The sequence below is a fragment of the Lepisma saccharinum genome, chromosome 1, assembly GCF_977018435.1.
Source record: "Lepisma saccharinum chromosome 1, izLepSacc3.1, whole genome shotgun sequence".
NCBI lineage: Eukaryota > Metazoa > Arthropoda > Insecta > Zygentoma > Lepismatidae > Lepisma > Lepisma saccharinum.
Window position 1 is genome coordinate 103644721 of NC_139229.1, and position 23950 is coordinate 103668670.

The following is a 23950-nucleotide window of genomic DNA, read 5'->3' on the forward strand; positions in this document are numbered from 1 at the left end:
AGGTAGTCCATCACACACTACTACACCATACACGGCACTAGGGCCAGAAATTATATATAAGTGGTTCACAGGATATTTCCATGTATCTGAATATTATTTGCAAGTAATGAACAATATTGCATGTTGAAATTACATACATTTTCCAGTGTCCTTTCAGTTTTCCCAATGAAAAAGAAAAGGCGTATTCGTGGAAGATGGTAAAATATGAAATGCCTATTCAAAAAAGAAACATAACCCTTTACTGGAAATTAAATGGTAAGCTAACAACTGTAAAGCACCTTGTACATGATCAAATGAATCATGAACAAGTCGTTGAATTGAACGCAAATGAAAGGCGTTCCTATTGGAAATCTTGAATGGTCTGAAATTGCTCATGTACACGATCAAATAAAAATTGGGCAAGTTCAAATTTGACCAAAACGTGGCAGTAAGTACAGCATGAAAACAAATAGACAAGTGATTAGCTGTAACGAAGATAATTTTATTTCCAAAGGAAGAAGTAAGACATATTAGAAACTTGAAAGGAGTGTGATGTTGATGTATTTTCTAGAGTCTGCTTTAGACGGAAGCATTTCCTTGAACATTTCAGGTAGCTTTTGAGATTGTATAATACATACAGCACGAAAGGCACATCGAGTTACACCATCTATGGTAAGTGCATATGTGTATAGCTCATGCTATAAAGTATCTATATAAGCAGCCATTATTTTGTACCTAAAACCATTTGATGAGCATTGAGAAATGATGATGAACCATGGACAGTGAAGTGTACAATGTCTTCATTATTAATGCATATGGTTTTATTAACCGAAACAACATTTTACACAATCACAATCCGTGCATTCACCATTCTTCACATTACAGACATTTCTTCAATCAACAGAATATCCCCTGAAAACGTGCAAGTTGTCTTCTTCTTAACAGTGTAATATAAACCTATCACCATTTAATACAAGGCATTATTCCTCTCCGCTGAATAGATTGTATTTTAAAAATGTGAAGTGATAAATTGTTTACATCTCACACAGCCACCATTACATCTGCACTCGTGACCTAGAGGTCACTTTCCAATAAATAGCATGTGCTCTGATTGGTCGACAGTCAGGCTTGGATGGTGTTATTTAGAACTGTTCCTAATTAGAAAGTATTTGACCTAATCTTGGATCCAATGAGAAAAATTACATTGTCTCTGGCCTCATTTTCTTTTATGCGCTCAATTCAATGACTTGTTCGTGGTTTATTTGATCTTGTACAAGGCACTTAAGTGTTAATTGTGCACACTCCAGTCTCTCTTCAAAACTCTGATTTACCCAGCTTTACACTCTTATTATAATAATAAAAACACATTCAATGGTTAGAGAATAAAATATCAAGATTTCAGTACAAAAACTGAGCACATTTCAGGATCAAAAGTGGAATTTAAAATGGCAGTTCAGTGTTAATATAACCTTATATTTGATATAAAAACTCTGCTTATTACACAAAATAAACTTGTCCCTTCTAATAGCACATTTATGTATTTGTCAAAGATTTTTGTTGAAAGGGGTTCATATCTGCTTTTCAATTTTGCATGATTTGCATAACTCACTTCAAAAAGGGTCAAGTCAGTAAATAAACTCTAAATTTTGTGTTTAAGAGTTTATTTTGCATCCTTTCATGACAAAACACTTTAGGAAAATGCATTCACATCTTTCAAAGGTATGCAAAATAAACATTACAGTGTATTATTTCACATTTTGTGTTTCCATTATAAACGAAATATGCATGTCTCTAGCAATGGTATAAAGTATAAACTATAGAGTGTACAGCAAATATTGCCTGGGTTGTAAATGTATTTTTGATACTTTACATTGCTTTTCTGGCACTCTTGACTAACTGTGATGATGAGGATGAAATTGAAGGGACACTAACAACGAACACCCATGACACAACTCAAATCCAGAAACTTTGGTAGCGTAATCAAAAGTGAACCACTTGTCATGTTTGGACACCAAGGCAACTGTAACACTATGAATTCACCCTACAAGTGTTTATGTGAACCTTTATAGTCATGTTTCTGATTGTGTAATGTATTTTTCACTTTGTAGAGAAAGCCAATTAATGCATTTAGAATCTGGAAATGGTATTAAAGTTAGTTTAAATTTCAGAGAAACCAGTTTGAGCACTTTAAAGATGCTGGAATTAGTTTTATCCCTTCTCATGGAAAACATTGTGCATGCAGGACATGAATACCAGCATAAAAAACACTAAAACAATCAACTCTTGCAATCATAATCTACTAAAAGTGTATAACTAGTAACGTAGAAATCAAACAGGAAATGCAATGAACTCCAAAATTGGCTTACCTAACCTGCTCACATACAAATATATCAAGCGGGAGTAACACTTTGCCATGGCATACCCTTGAAAGGAACTAATCACAAGGAGGGTGAGACAGGGGGGAATGAGCTGACCAACACTCTGACACATGCACAAAAAACTGTCACACCAGTGGCGTATTCTGAAAATTTCACCAGTCTTGTTTACTGTATATATTTATTATACTTAGATATAATGTAAATAAAACAACAATGCAGGCATGCAAGTAAGACAAAAACAGAAGTCCAACATCTTCAAATTTTCCAGCAATTTCTAAAAAAAAATTGAAAAAAAAAGTTGCCAGCAGTAAACCAGATAACATGCAAGAATACGCCACTGTCTCACACCTGCCATTTTGTATAATGTAGACTTCTGTAGTGCTGGCATCAGTGGAAGTCTCTCTTTTCCGTTCTCTGGGCAGAATGCATACACGTGCAATCAAAATCAGTTTGATTTACATATTCCCTCCATTTACTTCCTGTGAAATATTATTCCTTCATGAAAATGCTTACTTGAGTTGGTTAGGCAATTTTGATTTGATTCTTTAGAATTTCTGTACTTTCTCTTATTTATGTCCATGTGTGACATTTTAAAACATGAAGAAAAAGAAAAAAATCAAGTGGTCAAAATTTACGAGAATGACATTTCTGCACAATTAATACAACTTCCCATTCATTTTGCCAAATCAAAGTCTTCAACCAAGCATGCTAACAACATGAAACAAGTTTACTCAATATTGTTGAACATAAATGAAGAAAAATAACAGTTTTACACGAAATATCAGTGAATTATAAGCTTCAGAAAATATGAAAATCTATTTCCGACACGCTATTGCTGCCGCCGCCATTTGCTTTCTGCACGAGAGCACAATACGCGCTATTGCTGCTTTTACAAGATGACGTGTCGAGGATGCATCGTGAAGTTGTTGCCGGGTGTGGAAGATGCCGTGGAATTTGTAATTCAACATGGAATCTTGAAGAAAGAAGTGGATTGCAGGACGTGGAAGGTTAAAATTAAAAGAATTCTGTGTATTTTCTTTCATCGAGAAAAACCGATGTTGTCCGTATATGCTGAATTGAACGAAAGGAGTGCTAATGGAACCTAACCTAACAGGCCTAACCTAACCTAGTAGGCATACCTCGTCCCCGCGATGGTTCGTGGGGCTATCGTGAATTTTTGGGGCTAACGTCAATGGTTTTTGGGGCTACCCGTGGATGGTTTGTGGGAAATAAGGAACAACAGTAAGTACTCGTAAAAAAAAAAAAAAAGGACATTATTTTCGTTAAAAATTCATTATTTCACCTATAGAAATGTTCCGCAATGCAAAATAGTATGTTAGCAATGTAAAAAATTGTGAAATAAATCATTGATAGGTGTCTCCGGTATAGTAAAGTAGTACCGAATGTTTTTCAGTCTCTGATCCTGGACCAAAACCACCAAATTTTCCATTTATTAAATATTTTTCCACCATTTTTTGCACGTAAGCTGATTTACTCAACACTGACAGGATTTCCAGAAAAGTGAAAATCCTGAAGTTACAGCATATTCTACAGACTACAAACATTAGCTTACACTCACATAGAAATGTTTTCTCCATACTCCCATAAACTTTGCAAAAATCATCTGGCATATTGAAGTCGGATGCATTATACCAACCCAATATTCTGGTAGCCATGATATGCATTATTCTGAACTTGTACTTTTGTCAATTTTGCTCCTCGGAGCTTCGGTTCTTTCGCTATAAGAAGAGCAGTTCCGCATTGTATATTTAAAATTGCCCTTCAAGCAAGCCTACATCATGTGATGATTTACGTTGGGTATGAAGCCTAATGATTATGTTTAACTTTTCACCACTGCAATGATTTGGTCCAAGTAGGGTGGTAGAGCAGAGTGGGATCTCATTTGTTTGTGGAGATAAATATATTGTTAATATATTGACTATACAAATACCGTGCATTTGTTTTGGCTCCTGGCTGAGACAGCACGTGACTGTGAGGTATGGTGTGGATGTTGGCATCTTAGACCCATGATGTCCTGCTTATTTTTATGCACATATAGCTTGCAGAAATTTGTATTCATATTGTATAGCAAGTACTAACCTGTGTTTTAAGAGTTGTTCAAAGTGATAGCCAACTGCCTTTACACATTCCTGGCATAATTTGATCAAATTTTGATTGACATGCAAAAGTTCCTCTTCCGTAATTTTTGTTAAATTCTGTTCTTATATTGTCTTTCAGTTCATCTGTATTGTGGGGATTGTTTCTATAGACTATTTTTAGGGGTCATCACAAATATAAAATTGCCTACAAATATCTTAACGTGATTTGGTTTTCACTTAAGTGTCACACACAAAAATTGTTTGTTTTAACATGAATTTTTCGGCCATTCATTGAAATGGTCTCACAATCTTATTAAACACACACTGGGATTACACAGAAAAAACTAACACTGGTGTGATCTATGAGACTGGACAAACGCACACACACTCACTTACATTAAACAGAAAAATACACCTCCACACTAAAATGAACAGAACTCAACTGATAAGTGAGCAACAATTTCGCCTGCAACGCGATCTTCAAACAGCTTGTGCGCTCTCCCAGTGCCTAAACATACAACTTTTGCATGTCAATGCGATGGCATTTTCTTTCACAGAATAGTCAAGAATAACAACAATGTAACTGCACTGACAACTTGAGTATAGTATTTAATGCGTAAGGATGCCCGCATGGGTAAAACTCTTTCTAATTTTTTGTCAACTTTATCTTTGCATAATGAAATAAAAATCGGTTAATCATTGAAGAAGATATTATTTACATGCTTTGAAAGAATTAATATTTGAGCTTAAGAAGCAATTTTCTGCTGGCATCTTGTTGGGTTAACAATGGCAAGAAAACAACTTGCAAACAGAACAAATCTGTCAATCAAAATTTGATCAAAATATGCCGGAATGTGTGAATGCAGTTGGCCATCACTTTGAACAACTCTTATAACATGGGCTAGTACTAGTTATACTATATAAATACAATTTTCTGCATGCTAAAATAAGCGGAACATCATGGGTTGAAAATTCACACTGTGCCTCGCCTTTCTGCAGTCACACACAATCCCAGCCAGGAGTCAAAACGAATGCACGGTAAATCTGCACCTCATATTAGGGATGGCCAGATCCGGATCCGCGGTTGGTTCCAAACACATATTTTTTCCTTTGGGCTGCTCTATACACCTGCCAAGTTTCACGGAAATCCGAGGGTTACACAAAGGTCAGATCCCCACTTCAATTTGTCCTCATCTTAACATTTGGGGGGGGGGGTGTTGCCCCCTAAAACAGTTTTTTAGCCGAAACAAAAAAAACACGTATTTCTTCCTTTGGGCCCATCTATACACCTGCCAAGTTTCATGGAAATTGGAGGGGGACACTTACATAACATCCCTTGTTAGTCTTACACTTTGTAATTATATAACACTGCATATGTTATAATGTTTTATTTTAATTTGTAAAACTGTAACTGTAGAACAATTGTATAATTTTTGTGTAACATTTCTATTTTGTTAAATGTGTTAATGGTTTCATCCTGGAATGGAATGTCTCACATTTATGTGTGTTTCCATTTCCAATACATTCGAATGAATACATATTCGTTTCAATGGAATTTACAAAATCACCTCTGACATTTTATGTTAAACAAGTAAGATTATTTTTGTGCACAAGTGTGTTAGCCAATGAGTAGCAAATTATTTTAGGAACAACACTTGAAAAAAAATCTTTTAGGACTAACAAATGAAAAATTTCTTTGTAATCGAAGATCATAATACCTTTTAAGTTGTGGTAATATTATAATGGAATTGAGATACGAAACTACGGTATTTCGAACCTGGATCCGGATCCAGAACTTTCGAATCCGGATCCGTTTGGCCATCCCTACCTCATATTTGTGATTTGAAGTATTTCATTTCTTCACATGCACACCGAAATAGATAATCATAATACTGTCCTCTGTAACAGTTCCAAATGTTTAATGATTTATTTTACAACAAGTTTTATAGGAGTCTTAGGAAGCTTCACTAATTATTATTTACTGGAATAACTATGATTTGAAAAGTAGAATTCACCATGGACTATGGTTATCTCACATATGCAGTTCAGTTTGATTTTCATGTAAGGTTAGATGGGAGTTTTTGTGCTTGAGACCAATATTGTGTGATCAGAAGTACTTTCGAATCCAGATCCATTTGGCCATCCCTACCTCATATTTGTGATTTAAAGTATTTCATTTCTTCACATGCACACCGAAATAGATAATCATAATACTGTCCTCTGTAACAGTTCCAAATGTTTAATGATTTATTTTACAAGTTTTATTGGAGTCTTAGGAAGCTTCGCTAATTATTATTTACTGGAATAACTATGATTTGAAAAGTAGAATTCACCAGTAGTTGTTCTTGGACTACGGTTTTCTCACATATGCAGTTCAGTTTGATTTTCATGTAAGGTTAGATGGGAGTTTTTGTGCTTGAGACCAATATTGTGTGATCAGAAGTTGGAAGCACTTAGGGACATTATTTTAATATGAAGATACTCAAATTTGACCTACCTAACCTAAGAATTATAGATTTTAGGGACTAATACTCCCTCATACCCCACACACAGGAAGTAGATGGCAGCAGCAGTTCATATCCAAGAAGACAGTAAATGAATGACTGCTCTCAAATAATCCCAGATTATATGGAAGGGAAAAATTGTTCTCCAGAAAACACAGTAAGTAATCACTAAGCCTCCTAAATGTATGTCTATAAGCAAAAAGAGAAATCGAACCATGTAAAAAAATGTCTATGTATCATGGTTAGTTCGGAAGTAAACAATCAGAACTTAGGCCTCCGCTTCAATCACATTTTATCATGGCTTTCAACTCTATAGCTTATCATGAGAAAACTGTTGTAAATCGAAAATTTGAGGTACTTGGCAAATGTAGAGAAAGATCCATTCTAACAAGCAAGCCCAAAATGTGTCTGGTAACTGAAATCATAATGAAATGCATACTGCGAGTAAATATATTTAGTATAGGGCAGTCCACTCACTTTTTCTTGTATTTCATAATGTATTTATTTGTGCATAGACTTTGCTACTTTCAGTCGCTCAAATAATAAATAAACGCTAAGTGTTGAAGAGAGCATTTTCCAAGCATATCACTACTACGGTAACATAAAAAGAATGTTTTATAATTATTATTATCACATAAAGTACGTCAGTTTTAAACATTCACGATATCTATGATATAAAAACTACATTGATGATAATAACCAACTTTCAATTTTTCCTCTTCGATTAATTTCTTCATATGTTGGAAAAACAACACACACATTTTCTTCTCCCAGAAATGTAATAAACTAGGGGCTAGAATCTACTTGCCGTCCTTTCTTTCCTTTTCGGTGGTAAGCGATGGAGGTTAACAACAATGCAGGCTCGTGTTTGCGTCTGCATTGTGAATGTGTGCGCTTCGCTTGTTTGCGCTCGGGGTGGTGATTGGTTTTTTTGCGTTTGTTGTGCGTGTGTATTATCAGAATGACGTATGTCTGGTTGGATGGCTTCTGAAACAGGAAGCGCTTGGCAATTACTTTTGGGACCAGACACAAGTGTTTGACATGGTGTGAGGAAAATGGATTGTTGAAGGAGGACAAGATTTGCAGGATACAAAAACGTCTAGACTCTACTTTACGTCCTTATTGCCTTTTGGTGGTAACCGATGGGAGTTAACAACACTGCAGGCTCGTCTTTGTGTCCGGTTGTGAATGTGTGTGCTTTGCTCGTTTGCGTTCTGCGTGGTGATTGCTTCTTTGTGTTCTCTGTGCGTTGTGCGTGTGTATGGTGCATGAAAAAGAACAGGTTCCAAAAACTTGTAGATAGTGTAAAATACCTTTATCCCCAGTAATAATTTAGTGCATCTTTCAAAACCGTGCTTGCAGACAGCCGGCATCTCTTCAGGTAAGTACCTTTCTCTTGTTACACTTTCTGTTCACGATAGCCCCACTAACCATTCACGTTAGCCCCACAAACCATTCACGTTAGCTCCTAAAACCATGTACAGGTAGCCCCACGAACCATTCACGGGGACGAGGTATGCCTATGAGGTTAGGTTACGTTCCATTAACACTCATTTCACCCCTAAATATGTGCATCATCGAAAAATTTCCTCAGTACGTTCAATTACGCTTATCCGGACAACATCGGTTTTTATCGATTTCCTCCTCCAGGTAATTTTTCCTCACTTTGGGATTTACGTTGTTGAATTCCTTATACAATAAGCTTTCTAACGATGCATGACACATATTCCTTAGGAAAAGGACGTAAAGTAGAGTCTTACCACAAAAACTTATAGATAGTGTAAAATACGTTTATCCCCAGTTACAATTTAGTCCATCCTTGAAAACCCTTACTGCGGACTTATTTCCAGACTGTGGCATTTCTTTTGGTAAGTACTTTCTTTCCGGTTTCTGTTAACGATAGCCCCACGAACCATTCACGTTGGCCCCAAAAACCATGCACGGGTAGCCCCACGAACGATTCACGGGGACAAGGTATGCCTACGAGGTTAGGTTAGGTTCCATTAGCACTCTATTCATCGAAAAATTCCCTCGTACGTTCAATTCCGCATATCCGGATAACAACGGTTTTCCTCGATTTCCTCCTACACCTTGATCTTCCTCGCATCAGGACTGACGTTTCTTAATTCCTTATACAATAAGCTTTCCAACGATATAAGACACGTATTCCTTAGGAAAAGCATCTAATATAGACTCTTACCAAACTAGGTCTATACATATTCTGCACGTCTCATCATCTTTTTCCAAACTGACTGAACATAGTGTAAAAAAATCAATCAACTTCGTCAATTAAGAACCGTTATTTCACACCTGCTACAAACATGTGTTATTGATTCTTCCCACCACCTTGCATTCGCCCCCGATACATTCTATTGCGAAATACTCACCTTAGAAGAATATGGTAGCAGACAAGTCTTGGGAATCGACCGGCTCTTATTATTAATGTACTTCTGTTGAACTAATTGTGGAGCACAGAACGAACTAGTTTACTCGATTATCATTCCGTCACGCACGGTTTATCGAACATTTCACGAGAAATCATTGTTGCACGTAAACGTCACACAACCTAAATTTGGGCAGACAGCCACTACCACAATCCGTACTGTAAATTTCTGCTAATACAGATTTTTATAAATACATTCCCGAACACATGTACACGTCACTGGCATTTTAAACAGTCGATCTCACCCTTAGCATTTCATCACCAACACCGATATATCATTGTTTTGGGTATCAAAATGCGGGAAAGGCCAGTTGCAGTTCCAACTGGGATAATTCGGTGGTCATAACATTAAATCAAGTGAACTTTGACCACACCAAAACAACCGCCTACTCGACCTAAGATTTGCCAATCAACGAGCCAAGAGGCAGACGACCCACTTCTTAAGCACGACGCCATGCCATCGACCGTCAGACACTAACCTCCTTCCCCCACAATATAACGATTGAACTTGCGCGGGCGCTCTGAAAATCCATAATATATTATCCTTCCCATGGCCATGTCCATCGAGACATTCTATACCCGCTAATCCCACACCTTCTAGGCGATATTTCGATCTTTTCGGTAAGTCATAAAATTTCCTCAACACATATTTAAACAGGTTTCCACAAGCGATCTATCTTTCAGTTTCGTGCAGATTTATCCTAATATGATTACGCTCTGTGCATGCAAATATTGAATCTAGTGCTTGCAAAATACATCCAGTATGTTTTATCACGGAAAAAATGAGCTACACGCGTTCGTTATCTACGTAACACTACTGATCATCACAGCAATCACTAAGATTCGTCTACGTATATGCTCCTGTATTATTTTCCATTCGGATTCCTATAATTTATCAGAAGATGAACACGTCTTTTATCATCAGCGCGCCACAAAATATATAAAAATATTTTCGAACTCTTCCTAAATAATTACTGCCGGCAATTTTTGTACAATAACAATAAACAGGTAAGTATATAGAAATATATTTGAGGGGGGAGGGGTCCGAAACAAGTAGCAGAGAAATAATAATATAAATATTTAAATACGTTAATATAATTTATAGCTATTAATAATAATAATATGTAAATCAATTAATATTCTGTTATTCTTACATGAACGAGTCAAGTCTGTACATAATCGAGATGTAACAGCGCGTATTCACTATCTAGCTTTACATGGAGTTCAAATCGTCAAAATTTGTACAAAAGCAACTGTCCTGGCAAGGAAATTAATGTCAAAAAGATAACTGAATATTTATTGAATAACAAAAAGGATGTTAGATTCAGTTGACGAAATATGCATATATAAGTGAATGTGTATAAATCTTTGGTACTGTCATTCAAAGCCGTGCGATCCCAATCTAATCTTTGCCTTCCGGTAAGTTCGTCGGAAATAAATAACCGTCGATTATACAACAAATGCTAATCAATTATATTTTCATTATTTAATTTGAGTACTTGCCAAGGTTTTCAGAAGGAGTGAGGGTCTTGACCTCCCTAAATACGTCCTTGACAAATTATTTTCGATACTACACCGACGAAATTTAGGAAAATGCATGTTTTTTATATAATAAAAAAACTAGTTTATTTCAGTTTAAAAAAATAAAATCAGTTTAACCCAAGACATGGAAAATTTATAATTAACAATTGCGATAATTTATATAATCAATAAAATATTTTAAGCAGAAATTAATAGCTGCAGTGGCATGTCCAAGAGATGTTGGTGGAGATTACGACCCCTCTGTCTATAAAGAAGGAACATAGTACAGAGCATTTACCTTGCACAGGAGAAGTGGTGAAACATTCATTTGAGATGGAAAAAGTCCTCACATTGCACTGTTGTTGCCAAATGTTTGGAGAGGATATAATTTGTGCAAGAACTTGTGTTTGTCGATGACCACCAAAAGTTAAAAATGATGACAGGGTACTATGGCAATAGCAGCTTCAGCCCTAATAGAACTTTAATCTTCCGGGGGGGGGGGGGTGCGACCCAGCCCCCATTATTCACCTCAAAGAATCAGTCATATGAACACCAGGATTGTAGCGCAGCTCCATTTCTAATACCACAAGTTAGTTGGTTAGTTAGTAAAAATATTTAGAATTAATGATATATTCTATAATGAGGCATTACTAGAGAGTACTTACCTTGGTATTTCAACAATTAAAAAAAAAGAAATTGCTAGAACTTACCTTTGCATATGTTGTCTCATGTGCTTGATTGTTAACATTTGTGTTTAGATCTTTCAGAACCACTCTAGTACCAGGCTTATTAAAAACCTGGTGGGGAGTCTTTTTCACCTGTGTGAATGACTCACTGATATTCATAGCCTGGTTCTCCTCAGTAACCATCATAGGGATGTGATTTTCATCCTTCACTACAATGGTTTTGCCAGTTTCTGAACTACTCTCCATCTCAACTGCATTCATGGACCTGCAAATATATCAACAATTCATACATTGACTATTTTCAATCATCTATTATTTTACAAATTAACTCGTACATACACACTGATGTTGAATTTTTTGTGTGAAAGTTCCAGCATCTCTTTATATTATACTGTCAATAGAGAGGAAATAAATGCAAATAAAATACTGGAAGCTTCATTTGCAGCTCAGATGTCTCCTGTGTACCAATCAAAAAGGCTAATTAATATAATGTGTGATATTTCTAAGTTGTATCAGAACATAGGTGTTCACCCTCTGGAAGTGATGGTAAGGGCAAGCCATGAGGGTGAGATATATAGCTAAAAGTAACAAAGAAAAATCTTTATCTGAGGACACTGAACCACAGTTGTCTAAAAGATATTGCCATCTCTTTATCAGCTACAGGTTTAGTTGTTGCACTTGGAATAACCATACTCTTGTCACAAACCACAGGCATGCTGGACAGACTGGGTATGAAATTGGAATACCCTGACGTATTCACCATCTGGAGCAGTGCACGGTATGAGGGTGGATGCGGGAGAATTGTATCCTCCCCGCTAGTAAAATTTTCACATTAAGCATCCTGCCAGCTGCCTCAGTCACCATTTAAACCATAGGAGCATCCCCCAGCTAACATCAAGGCTTGACCAAACGTTCCCCCCAGCAAACATTTTCCATTTCAAATGCTGATGTGGATGGTGACCCTCAGGGCAGACCTCACACTCACCCTCTGGAAGACTTCTGAGGGTGATGGTGAGGAAGGTTATTAAAAAAAAAAACTTTGATCATAAAGACCTTAATTTTACTCAGATGTTTTGGAGCCTTGATTTATCTCTATTTTGGGGGTAGGTTATTGTATTTATGCACTCATCTGTTCCACTTCAGTGTGATGTACAGTCTCAAAGAGAGAATTGTTGTTAGGGACTTGTTGAAAAGCACACACTGAAATTCCTACAACTTACACTCTATTATGAAAAACAACATTCCATCGTGTATTGCCTACTGATTTTTACTTACCATTGTCTGGCTTATGAAGAGTTTTAAGAAAATTTCATATTTAAATAACTTAGTAATATTTTCAGCTGTTGGAGCAAACATAGTGGTGCCTCGATGAGCAAGAATTTGAAACTTAAAAGGTACTTACTTGTAGCACTGAAATGTTGATAGTAGTTCAAAATTCTGAGTTATACATGTAACTCAATTTTCACGAAAAGTGGAGTTACACCACTTGTGATCTGAACCCCTCATGTGTACATAAAGTATGAGAATTTTAGTGTGTTTTAATGATTCCATATCAACAGAAATCTTCTCTCGACTATATATGTATCAAGGATTGGAATACACACTTACATGAATTCATCAAAGTACCTTATTATCCACATAGTAGCCCCCAACACCGACCACTTTGTAAGATGGTGTTAGAAACAAGGCCACATGCATGACTTGGTGCCAAAAATTGCACTCACCGTGGCCTCAGTAAGTACCATCTTCTCACTGCCATTTTTCTGCAGCTCAATACATATTTGAACAGCAAATTAAGAGTTTTGTTTTGTATGTACGTTATGTACATCATTAGTTTCCTTGCTCATTCTACTCATAGCAATTACCTTGAAGGGTATGTAAAGGAAAAGCTTTAAAAAAAATACAAACTAGCAGGGGTGCCCACAGTGGGGGTTCATGACATGCCTGCATCATGGGAATTTTTGGGGGGACAAAATTTTATAGTTTAGCTACCATTTCTATATACCTTCACACAAAAATGGGGGATCGTTTCATTTGATTGAATTGTTATCGATTTTTAGTTATCATTATTATGTACAGTTTTTCTACCTACCTGTTTGTGATCACGGCAATGGGAATCGGTTTGGAAAGGGGTGGAGGACGTGCTGCTCGCATTAGGCTAATACAAGGTTAGTCAAGCAGACAAACTATTGTGAATAAGGTTCTCACTAACAATGGTAATGAGTTATTTTCCTGTAGTTTACGGTTATTACAAGCATAAGAAAACAGTTTTTTCTTTGTGACGTTTCAGGAGAACACACGCTCCTTTCATCAGACATTTATTTTCATTTTGACTAAAGATACAGTTATAACAATGGTTACTAATTTTTTAAACAAAAAGAATCTGTTATATAATGGATGTTGTCAATGTTACATTGTTGTAATATAGCAACTTAACTGTGAAAAAAGCAGTCTATTTTATTTTTATTTTAGAATTATTATTATTATTATTATTTTTTTTTTTTTTTTAAATTATGAATCCCAAATATCATCAGGTAATTAAAATTCATCATTGTTTTCACAAAGTCTCTTGATGTTTTCTGTTACATTAAATTTTAAAGATGGTGGCTTACTCCATTTGTGAAAAAGAAAACTCCACACTGGATCTATGTTACCATTTTCATTATTTAATTTATTCCAGTGTTCTTCTGCAATGAACGAGGCTTCCCAGACATTCAACTCTGTGTTTCCCGTTAATCTTTTTAAAACCCTTCTCTTTTTAATCAAATGCTTCTCTTCGATGATATGAGTTGACAAACCTGTTCTTGGGTTTAGATTTATAATGTCCAAATCATGTTCATGCCATCTTATTGCCATTTTCCTTGCTGTTTGTCCCACATAATCTTTTGAACATGAACAACTTATATTATATATTCCTGTGGTTTCCACATCTGGTAGCGAGTTTCTCATTTTGAATTCATTAAATGTACATTCCAAACTTCTTGGTGATTTAAAAACAATTTTGAAATTAAAACTTTTAAAAATTTTTGCAATTTTATGTGAGAATCCCTTGTGGAATGGAATGCACACAAATTTCTTTTCAACAGATTTTTCATCTTTGTCTGTATTTCTCTTTTCCTTTAGTTTTCTTGCAACTTGTTTTTTGATTTGGTTTATTCTGTTAGTGTGAAAGCCATTTTCTTTTGCTATATTAAAGAGCCTTTCTTCTTCATTTTTGATATCCTCATTATTAGAACATAGTCTTTGTGCTCTCAGGAAAAAATTTAAAAATATGTTATCCATTGTTATACGCGAATGTTCTGATTTGGCATGGATGTATTTTTCCCCCGCTAATTTTTTTCTATGGACTGATGTTTGAATTGTTGAGTCAGTTGTCTTAATTTGCAGATCAAGGAAAGAAATTACATTGTTATTCATGGGTTCGCAAGTGAATTTTATGCGACGATGTGATTCATTTAACGATTTAAATACGTCCATGATGGTGTTCTCATTTTTAGCAATAATTAGCACATCATCTACATATCTGATGTAGAGTTTGATATACGCACCTATCGCATTAACAATTGGAGATTCTATGTAATGAAGGAAAATGCTGGAGATGATTCCAGATACTGGGTTTCCCATTGATAGACCATTATTTTGCTGATAGATTTTGCCATCAAATATAAAGTAATTGTAATTTGCACATACAGTAAACCATCGAACCATTTCCCATGATTCTACTGGGTTAACCTTCATCTCAATAAGCCATCTGTGTAATGCATCTGTGGCACCTTCTATTGGGACACTAGGATATAAATTTTCAACATCAAAACTTGCAATACGATACTCACTATTCCAAACAATATTTTTTAGTTTCTGTTTCACTTCATATGCATTTTTAACACTGAATGGTGTTTGTTGTTTAATTATAGCAAGTCTTTCAACTAAATATTTGGATAGTTTGTATGCAGGATGTGTGAAAGTTGCAATGATGGGTCGTATTGGAGTTCCCGGTTTGTGAGTTTTTGGTAGTCCAAAGGCAATCGGCAGGGTTGAATTTTTGACAATGAGTATTTTCTTCATTTCTCTTGGTATCGTGATACTGCTTTCAATTACTTTCTTTACCTCATTTATTATTTTAGTTATAGGGTTTCGAGAGGTTTCTGTGAAATTGTTTAATTTGAAACATTCTTCCATTTTTTCTTTATAGTCCTTAATTCGGATAAGGACAGGTTTATTTTCCTTGTCCGATTTTATTAAGAAAATGTTGTTTTCTTTCAACCAGATCTTGAAACCATGAACTTTTTTTCCCAACCTTATATGCTCTTTCTCTCGTTCTGTGTATTTTGGAACTCTGTTAGTTCTTCTGTTGTATTCAAAACTTAAACGTTCATCAAGAGCATCATGTGTGAGACTTCGTAATTTTCTTTTTTCCTCCTCATCATCTAAGAAATTCAGTGCTTTCTCTATTGAAATCACGAAATCTTCCTTGTGTATATAAGCACTACCAACTGAAAATTTCATTCCGAATTGAAAAATTTCTATATACTCATCAGGTACCTCAATATCCGTAAGATTTATAAATAATCTGTTGTCAATGTTCTTAGTTTCCTTAATAACCGTAAACTACAGGAAAATAATTCTATCATGCAAGCAATGCGTACATACAAGAAAAACTATGGTAATGAGACTGAGCAGTTTTGTATGTTTTATTTTCTTTGTTCTTTTAATTTCAACTGCAATGAAAGGTTTTGAATGTCATGCGCCTTTCGATTGTCGGCATCTCGGCCAGTGGCTACAACTGACTGGATAATTGTAAAAAAAAAGGTAAAGTGTTCCCCTGTGCATAGCACCACGCCATGAAGGCGTATAGGGGGTGTGGGGGTAACGCCCCACACTTTCTTGATCCGGTCGTAAGTGGGGGTGATGTGATCAGCATCACGCCCCTGACCGCCTTTACCCCCCAGGGTTTCCCCCAGGTACCCATGTTATTCGACGCTGGGTGGGCGCCGGGGCCGCTTTCACCGTTAGAAAAGTTCCCGGATTTGAACCGGCCGGGGATCGAACCCGGGACCTTGAGCATGGTAGTCAGACGCGTTACCGACTGAGCCACCGCTTGTCTAAATCTTGCTATTGTTGACTATGTAATTTTAAAATGAACAGTCATGCCAAAAAAAGTCTTACAAGTAGAGTTGGAAGTGGTTGGGAGAAAAAACAGCTTTTTTGAAAAGAAAAAAAATGGGAAGTTTTTTTCCGTGGATCAAGAAAGTGTAGGGCGTTACCCCCACACCCCCTATACGCCTTCATGGCGTGGTGCTATGCACAGGGGAGCACTTTACCTTTTTTTTTTTTTTCCGTGGCTTTTTTCACAAAGTGTCTCAAATCAATGAAAATACAGGAGTTGGCAGTATTTTTCCTGTTCCATGGTTTTCGTTTATCTCCCTACTGTAAAATACACACTAATTTCTAAATATAAAATACAATTTACAATATGAAATTCGTACCTAGACAAAAACAGTGTTTTCAAGAAAGCTGGCTTTTTTGAATGGGTCATCCGAGTGTCATCTTCATATTTCGGTAGGCTTATTAAATATATCCATGTAGTATAAAACATATTCACATAACTAGAGTAGTTTTGTATGTGTTTTTAATAGAACCTAATAGTATGATATTTTCAATGCTTGAATTTGGTATACGAACACATACATGAAGCAAAAAAGAAAATATTGCTCTACCTTTTGAAAATCTAGTATCAAATCTCTTGACAACACATCATGTGTCCAGGGATTGCAATGTGATTTAGTACAGAACATTCCCTGACATTCGCTACGAGACTTGGCGGCAAGCAGCCCGGCGCAAGCGCTTGTCTTTCTCGGTGAACAGGGTTCGCGACAATCGCTAGAGTCGGCTATTAAAATTACAGTGTTCATATTGTGTACTAACCTGACTACAGAAGGTGTTGAAAATGATGTCCCTCTGCTGCAACACATTCCTGGCATCTCCAAAGGAAATTGGATTTACACGTGCAAGTTCGTCTACTGTGATTCTCCCAATTTCTCATACAATACTCTCTTTTAACTCACGGATGGTGTGCAGATTATCTTTGTATACTTTATTTTTTAGATTTCCCCATTTTTCTTTCCACTTTTATTCAGAACTGACCCTGTTACTCTAAACTTTTTTACGAGGTTTAATATAGTGGTCCTATGTGGAACGGGAATGCCAGGAAATTTCATTGCAAAACGTCGTCGCACTTCTCCACAATTCCTCTTTCCGAAGTAACACTCAACAAGATAAATCTTTTGTTGCAATGTAAACTTTTGTGGTACCATATTAAGCCACAATCTTCAGCACACAGACACGACACAACTTCCGAGGGAGGATTATACTGACATCAGTCTGCAACGTCAACAGAAAGGGAAAGAGAGCGAAAAAAACAGACTGTAGCATACGACTGTCGCAGACCCCGTTCACCGGGAAAGACATGCACTGACGCCGGGCCGCTTGCCCGGCGAATGTTGGGGAATGCTCTGTAGATCACACACTACCCTGAAGACTGAGGCAGAATCAGCCTTCGAAATGTTGGTAATTTTAAAAATATCACAGTGGGTAAAAATCCAAAACTAAGAATGAATGAATCACCACTGATTAGCTACAAAGAAGAATTAAATTTTGTGTTCAGTAAAATATTATATTCTGGCTTTCCAGTACATCATGATAATTTGGTTAAATGTCCGCTAAACCTGGTCACGGAGCAACTAGTGATGTATTTTGGCTGCTTGTTGCAGTGGTACTCAACCTATGTGAGACCACAGCACAGTAAATTTATTTCTTACTAGTCGATGCCTTGAACCCAACAATTTCACTCATAAATACATTTCTGATCTTTAAAGTTTATATGGAAATTAATATGCAACCTTATTTAATATTAATATATCAAGTATGGCATAATCATAGTTCAAATATGTATAGACTTGCTGTCAAATATAAAATTAGTTTTAAATTAGTCGTCAACCCCTGGGTGCAACGGAACTTTTGCGGCCTGGTGGTTGAAAAATACCGGCACTAGAACTGAAGTATAAGCAAATAAAGACTGGCTACAAATGGGAAGAAATATCTATATAAGAAATGTGGAGTGGACCTACAGTTTGAAATGAGATTCGGAGCATTCTGCCTCTACTGAGTATTGAACCTCAGACCCCTTCTACTACATGGCAACAGCATTACTTTATTCCACTCCAGAGGCCCTTTCATGATTTTAAATGGAACATTCTATCAAAAAGCAGGCCTTTATCTTGTTACGTATTGAGAATATTCAGACCGAAGCAACACATGACAGTGCAGGGGGAGGGGGTGACAAGTGACATTGGCACCTTCAAGCAAGCATCCACCACGCATGCACGAACAAGACCGAGGTGGCATGTGTCATGCCATTGAAAGAGTTTTCAGGCTGAAGTCACAGATGACATGCGAGACAGACTTCTTCAGTATAAAGCAAAACATTCACCGTGCATGTAAAAGAAACAGACTGATACAACCATGCACAATGCATGGCATTGAGAAAACAGTATAGTCTCAGCAACATGCAAGTGACATGTTTAGCTCATTGTCGCACTTCAGTTCAAAAGATTGAATGACTTACTAGATTACTGCTTCCAAGTGACACATGTCAATTGTTGTTTCGGTCTGAAAGTTCCCCGAGACAACGGTACAGGCCAAGTGACAAGCGACATTTTAAGTTTATATTGCTTTGGTTCAAAAGGTTGCATTTACTCCTAAGGGTTTGTTTCCAAGAGCCACGTGTCTCAAAGCTCCGTTAAACAGGAAATATACACACACATTCACGTAAGATGTATACTTCTGCATATGTGTTGTGAACAGTAAAGATTTTTAATTGTCCCGAAACTTCGAATATTTTGATACTAACATCTGTTTCATATTTTATGACATCAACATTTAAAAGCCTGTTTTAAGTCAATTTCATGGTCAGATAAGCTCATTAGGAATTCACATTTAGTTTTAACCCTAGCTTACCCATGCCGTATGAGAAACTTACATACCGGGGGGCGTCTCACAAGCCAGACGGTTTTATCACTGTTTCAAGAAACAATTTTATAATTGAATCACTGCTTCCTTTGCTGATTATAAATGTGCAGTTATTTATTAATTACAATAATTACTATCATTAATAAAAAATAATAACCAATTATTTCATGAGTCTCTCGCATATATTCTATCATTCACTAAAACTCAGAAAATCCATAATAATTATTATTAATGTTTTTTAGTTTGCAGAAATGCAATTGTTTATTAAATATGATAATTTCAATAATTACAATCATAACCAACCAATTGTACACTGTCACTGGCATGAGTGTCTCGAATGAGACAAATTCAAAGATGGCACCTGATATGCCCACCAAGTGCATTTTGCCTCCTAATTACATTACATTCATGTTTTTTTATAAACAAAAGTATTAAATAAATATTGGCAACATCCTACGAAACGAATGTAATTTATTTTTAAACAGTTGTAAAATGTAAACAATAGAGGTTTTGGGCCTGCAAGACCCTCCCCGGCAAGCTAGGGTTAAGATCGTATCTGAACCGCTATACAATATGCATCCACTGGGATTGGCCAATATGTTACTACAAACCTGTAAACTCATAACAGTAACTTCAAGTGAAATAGGTTACCTATAATTGGTAAAAAGCCAAAATTTCAGGTTTTTTTTTTTTCTTCAAAAAAGCTGGCTTTTTTGCAACTCTACTTACAAGGCAGTTCAAACACAGGTGTATGGAGTACATGTGTAATACCATTCATCGCCAGGATAAGTGGAAGAAACACTGTGATCTTACACATGTACATAAAAGTAAAAATAATTTTCCCATAAAGTACAAAATTGTGGAAGTGGACCTTGGAAAAATTACACCAATGATGAAAGTGCTTGAGGTACAGGTTCAGGGCCAGGTGATCAAAATTAGCCTAATGATGTGAGCCACGAGAAACATGAAACGTAATTATTTTAAAACTTTTTAATATTATCCTTCCTGTTCACATGATTGGATTGTAAAGTGTTTTTGAAGCTTTGCAATGAGAAACATTATTCACCTTCAGGTATTTAACGTAGCTTTTCTACCTTGTGGTTAATCTCGACTGGGAAGATAGGATTGAGAAATGGATGGTATTCAATTTGACGTCATCTGCCCATTGCACTGAGGGAAGTTAGCACGTGAGTTCATCCAGTTCCGGCAAACAAATGATCAGCTGTACCGTACGAATGCTGTGCAAGATGATTTACGGAATCCGTAGTTTTGATGCAAGCACCAATGTTTAAGCCTAAACGTAGTTTTGATGCAAGCACCAATGTTTAAGCCTAACTTTTTGGCTTCCATAAACCACCGTCTGGTTGTCCAGTTTCCGACCTTTCCAAATTTGCAGGTATTGTATATAATTCTGATCTCCGTATGCAGAACGCACAATGAGTGTGTGTCGTAAGAATTATTAAAAACAGACTACGTTCATGCATGGCTGATGAGTGGTTAATATCTACCTTAATTCCATCCTGCGAGTCCAATATTTTAAAAGTGGTGCAAAATGAGGAAATTATCAATAAGTTTGCTGCAACAACTTTGCAACATCAGAAGTTATTATAATTTATGTAAAATGTTATTTCAATCAATGGCAAAGTAAAATACAATATACATGTAAATGTCTGTGTTGTAAACAATACCTAAAGTAAACATATATTGCTTAAATATGTCTATTATATTGTTGTGCAAATTTTATCTGACCAAAACAATGAGAAAATAATTCGGTATAAGGGGGGAAATGTTCTACCCTTGGGATGGGGGGGATGGGCACCCCTGCAAACTAGTAACTATGAAAGAAGAAATATGTTTCTTTGAACTGCATTTTGGACACCCTCCACACTGAAGCAAGGTGGATAATATTTTTTTTATTTAAATCTGATTTTATTTTAAAAAAATGTAGGAGACATTTATTAATGAAAGCCCAAAAACTGTTGTAGAGTATTATATGTGTGATATCAGGTAGTAATTTTCCAACAATGTTCCAGCATAAAATGGCTGACCCAACATAGGCCCTATCTTCTTACAGTACGTATCAATATACTCAGCGTAAAATGGCTGACCCAATGTAGGCCCTATCTTCTTACAGTACGTATCAATATACTCATAATTTGGAGCTTCCATAATGGATAGTTGCTAATGTTTCAAAAACTCATGTTTTCTTTTTAAAGGCACTTATTGCATGGCAGCTGGTCACATGCTAAGAAACTTGAAGGAATACCCCAAGAAACACTTGAGATCTACATTCAGTGTTTGGAATATTAAAGTGCATGCACACTGTCAGGAAACAGAACACACAGTTGGTTATGTACAAATGTACTCCAAGTGCATGTGAATCTTGTTATTTGTATTGGTTTTACGTTCTCCTGTTTGCATCAATATTGCCATGGCTGACTAATAAATGCTGCAATTGCATTTGTATCAGGGATGTCAACCTTACAGCTCTTAATACACTAGTGTATCACATTTAGTATTACTAAATGAAACAGCAAGTATATTGTCAAACCATTTTCTTTCAAAATTTAACTACAGTGCGTGCTCTCTTAACCAGCCTCTGTTCAACCAGTCTTCAGTTCAACCGGCCGCTCAGCAAGAAAAAAATATTAATTTATTTTATAATGCAGTACAACCTTGTATTTTTAAATATGTAATGTACAATTGTTCAATTTTAAAAATTTGTACATACTGTACAGTGATACATATGTAGTAGTTTTCTGAGCTTTTTTTTCTCGCTCATCTTGTGAAGTGATGTTTACTGTATTCCATTACATAATTCGGTTTAACCTGCCATTTCGTTATCTGGCCAAGGGTCCAGCCCCATGGTGGCTGCCCACTGTATTACATAATCATTTTCCAAGGTTTAGGTCTCAAAGTATAAAATGAACACTTTTCCCTGGTTCCCTTAATTTTTTTCCTTCTGCAGGGATATATCCAGCTTCAGAAGACAAACTCTGTGAGACTTCATTATACTCACAATTTAGCATAAAGCACTGGATTTTACAAGTGTATTGTAATAACATTCGTGTTCCCATTTTTTTTTTTTTTCAAATATAACTTACGAGGAGCATGCCGAAAGTTTTTAGCAGCGCAATAATGTAACATCGCAGCAACTGTGCATGTGTGGCATTTGACAGCCTGTTTATTGACCTTGAGCAAACAATGATTAGAGTGAGTCAGCGATAGTGGGGTGAGAGGTAAGAGCGATAAAGCAGCGCACGTCGTCCATTGTTGTTGTTAGTCATGGAGCTGTCAAGACGTGACTTTCGTGCCATGATTTTGTACGATTAAAAAAAAGGCTTAACCGCAGAGCAGTGCATTGAAAGTTTAGTGAATACTTTAGGAGAATCTGCCCCTTCACGAGCCAGTGTTGGAAATTGGTTTCGATCATTTAAAAGGGGTCGTGTGTCACTTGAAAATTAACCTTGTGCCGGACAGCCTAACACTGCAGTGACGCCCGAAAACATCAAAGCTGTGAGGCAAATGGTGAAAGATGATCCCCATATTTCTTTTTTGAAGATAGGAACGACTCTCAACATTGGGTCAACAGCAGCACAGGCAATTGTGCATGAACACTTGGGTCTCAGGAAAAGGTGTTCTCACTGGGTCCCACATTCACTCACGGAAATGGAAAAAGAGGGGAGGGTGGAGTGGTGTGAATTTATGTTGGAGAAGTTCAACCAAGGTGCAAGTCATGATGTTTACAACATCGTCATGGGTGACGAAACGTGGATTTACCATTACGATCCACTTACAAAGCAGCAGTCGCGAGTGTGGTGCTTCGAGAATGAAGAACACCCAATGAAAGGGAAGAGTTGCAAAGAAAATAGTGGCATCTTTTTCCTCACGGAAGATACATGTTGCGACAGTTGCACTTGAAAATCGGCGTACAGTGAATTCTGAGTGGTACTCAACAGTTCGCCTTCCCAATGTGTTCACAAAATGGAAGGCCCAGCACCCAAGATCAAAACTTGGTCATCTGCTGCTGCATCGTGACGATGCAAGTTCCCACAGTGCTGCAAGAACCGTAGATTTTTTCAGCCGCCAAGGAGTCAGATTGTTGCCACATCCACTTTATTTGCCGGACCTGGCCTTGTGCGATTTCTTGTGTTCCTCCAAGTGAAGAGACAGTTGCGTGGATGTCGCTTTTCATCTGATGATGATGCCATTGCTGCTTATTTGGAGGTTGTGAACAACATTGCCAAAAGTGTGTGGAATGAACAATTTTCTAAGTGGTTTCAAAGGATGCAAAAGTGTATTCGTGTCCATG

The 23950-nt window shown here is 36.6% G+C and overlaps 3 protein-coding genes across 3 annotated transcripts in view; 2 read left to right on the forward strand and 1 right to left on the reverse strand.

Moving 5' to 3' along the window:
- Positions 1-23950, reverse strand: part of LOC145998877 (uncharacterized) — a 163920-nt gene that overhangs the window by 93251 nt on the left and 46719 nt on the right. The window contains exon 2 of the mRNA XM_083135577.1: positions 11635-11875. Coding sequence (XP_082991703.1) covers positions 11635-11871 — 237 coding nt within the window. The 5' untranslated portion in view covers positions 11872-11875. The remainder of the gene's footprint in view (positions 1-11634; positions 11876-23950) is intronic.
- NANS (N-acetylneuraminic acid synthase) overlaps positions 9878-23950 on the forward strand; it is an 82742-nt gene continuing 68669 nt past the window's right edge. The window contains exon 1 of the mRNA XM_083135605.1: positions 9878-10024. The gene's annotated coding sequence lies outside the window, so the exon portion shown is untranslated. The remainder of the gene's footprint in view (positions 10025-23950) is intronic.
- LOC145984848 (uncharacterized) lies at positions 23164-23559 on the forward strand. Its single transcript, XM_083118235.1, has one exon. The coding sequence runs from the start codon at positions 23164-23166 to the stop codon at positions 23557-23559; it is 396 nt and encodes a 131-aa protein (XP_082974361.1).

Excerpts from the sequence above, each read along its gene's own strand:
- LOC145984848 (XM_083118235.1), top strand. The coding sequence starts at position 23,164 with ATGGTGAAAGATGATCCCCATATTTCTTTTTTGAAGATAGGAACGACT.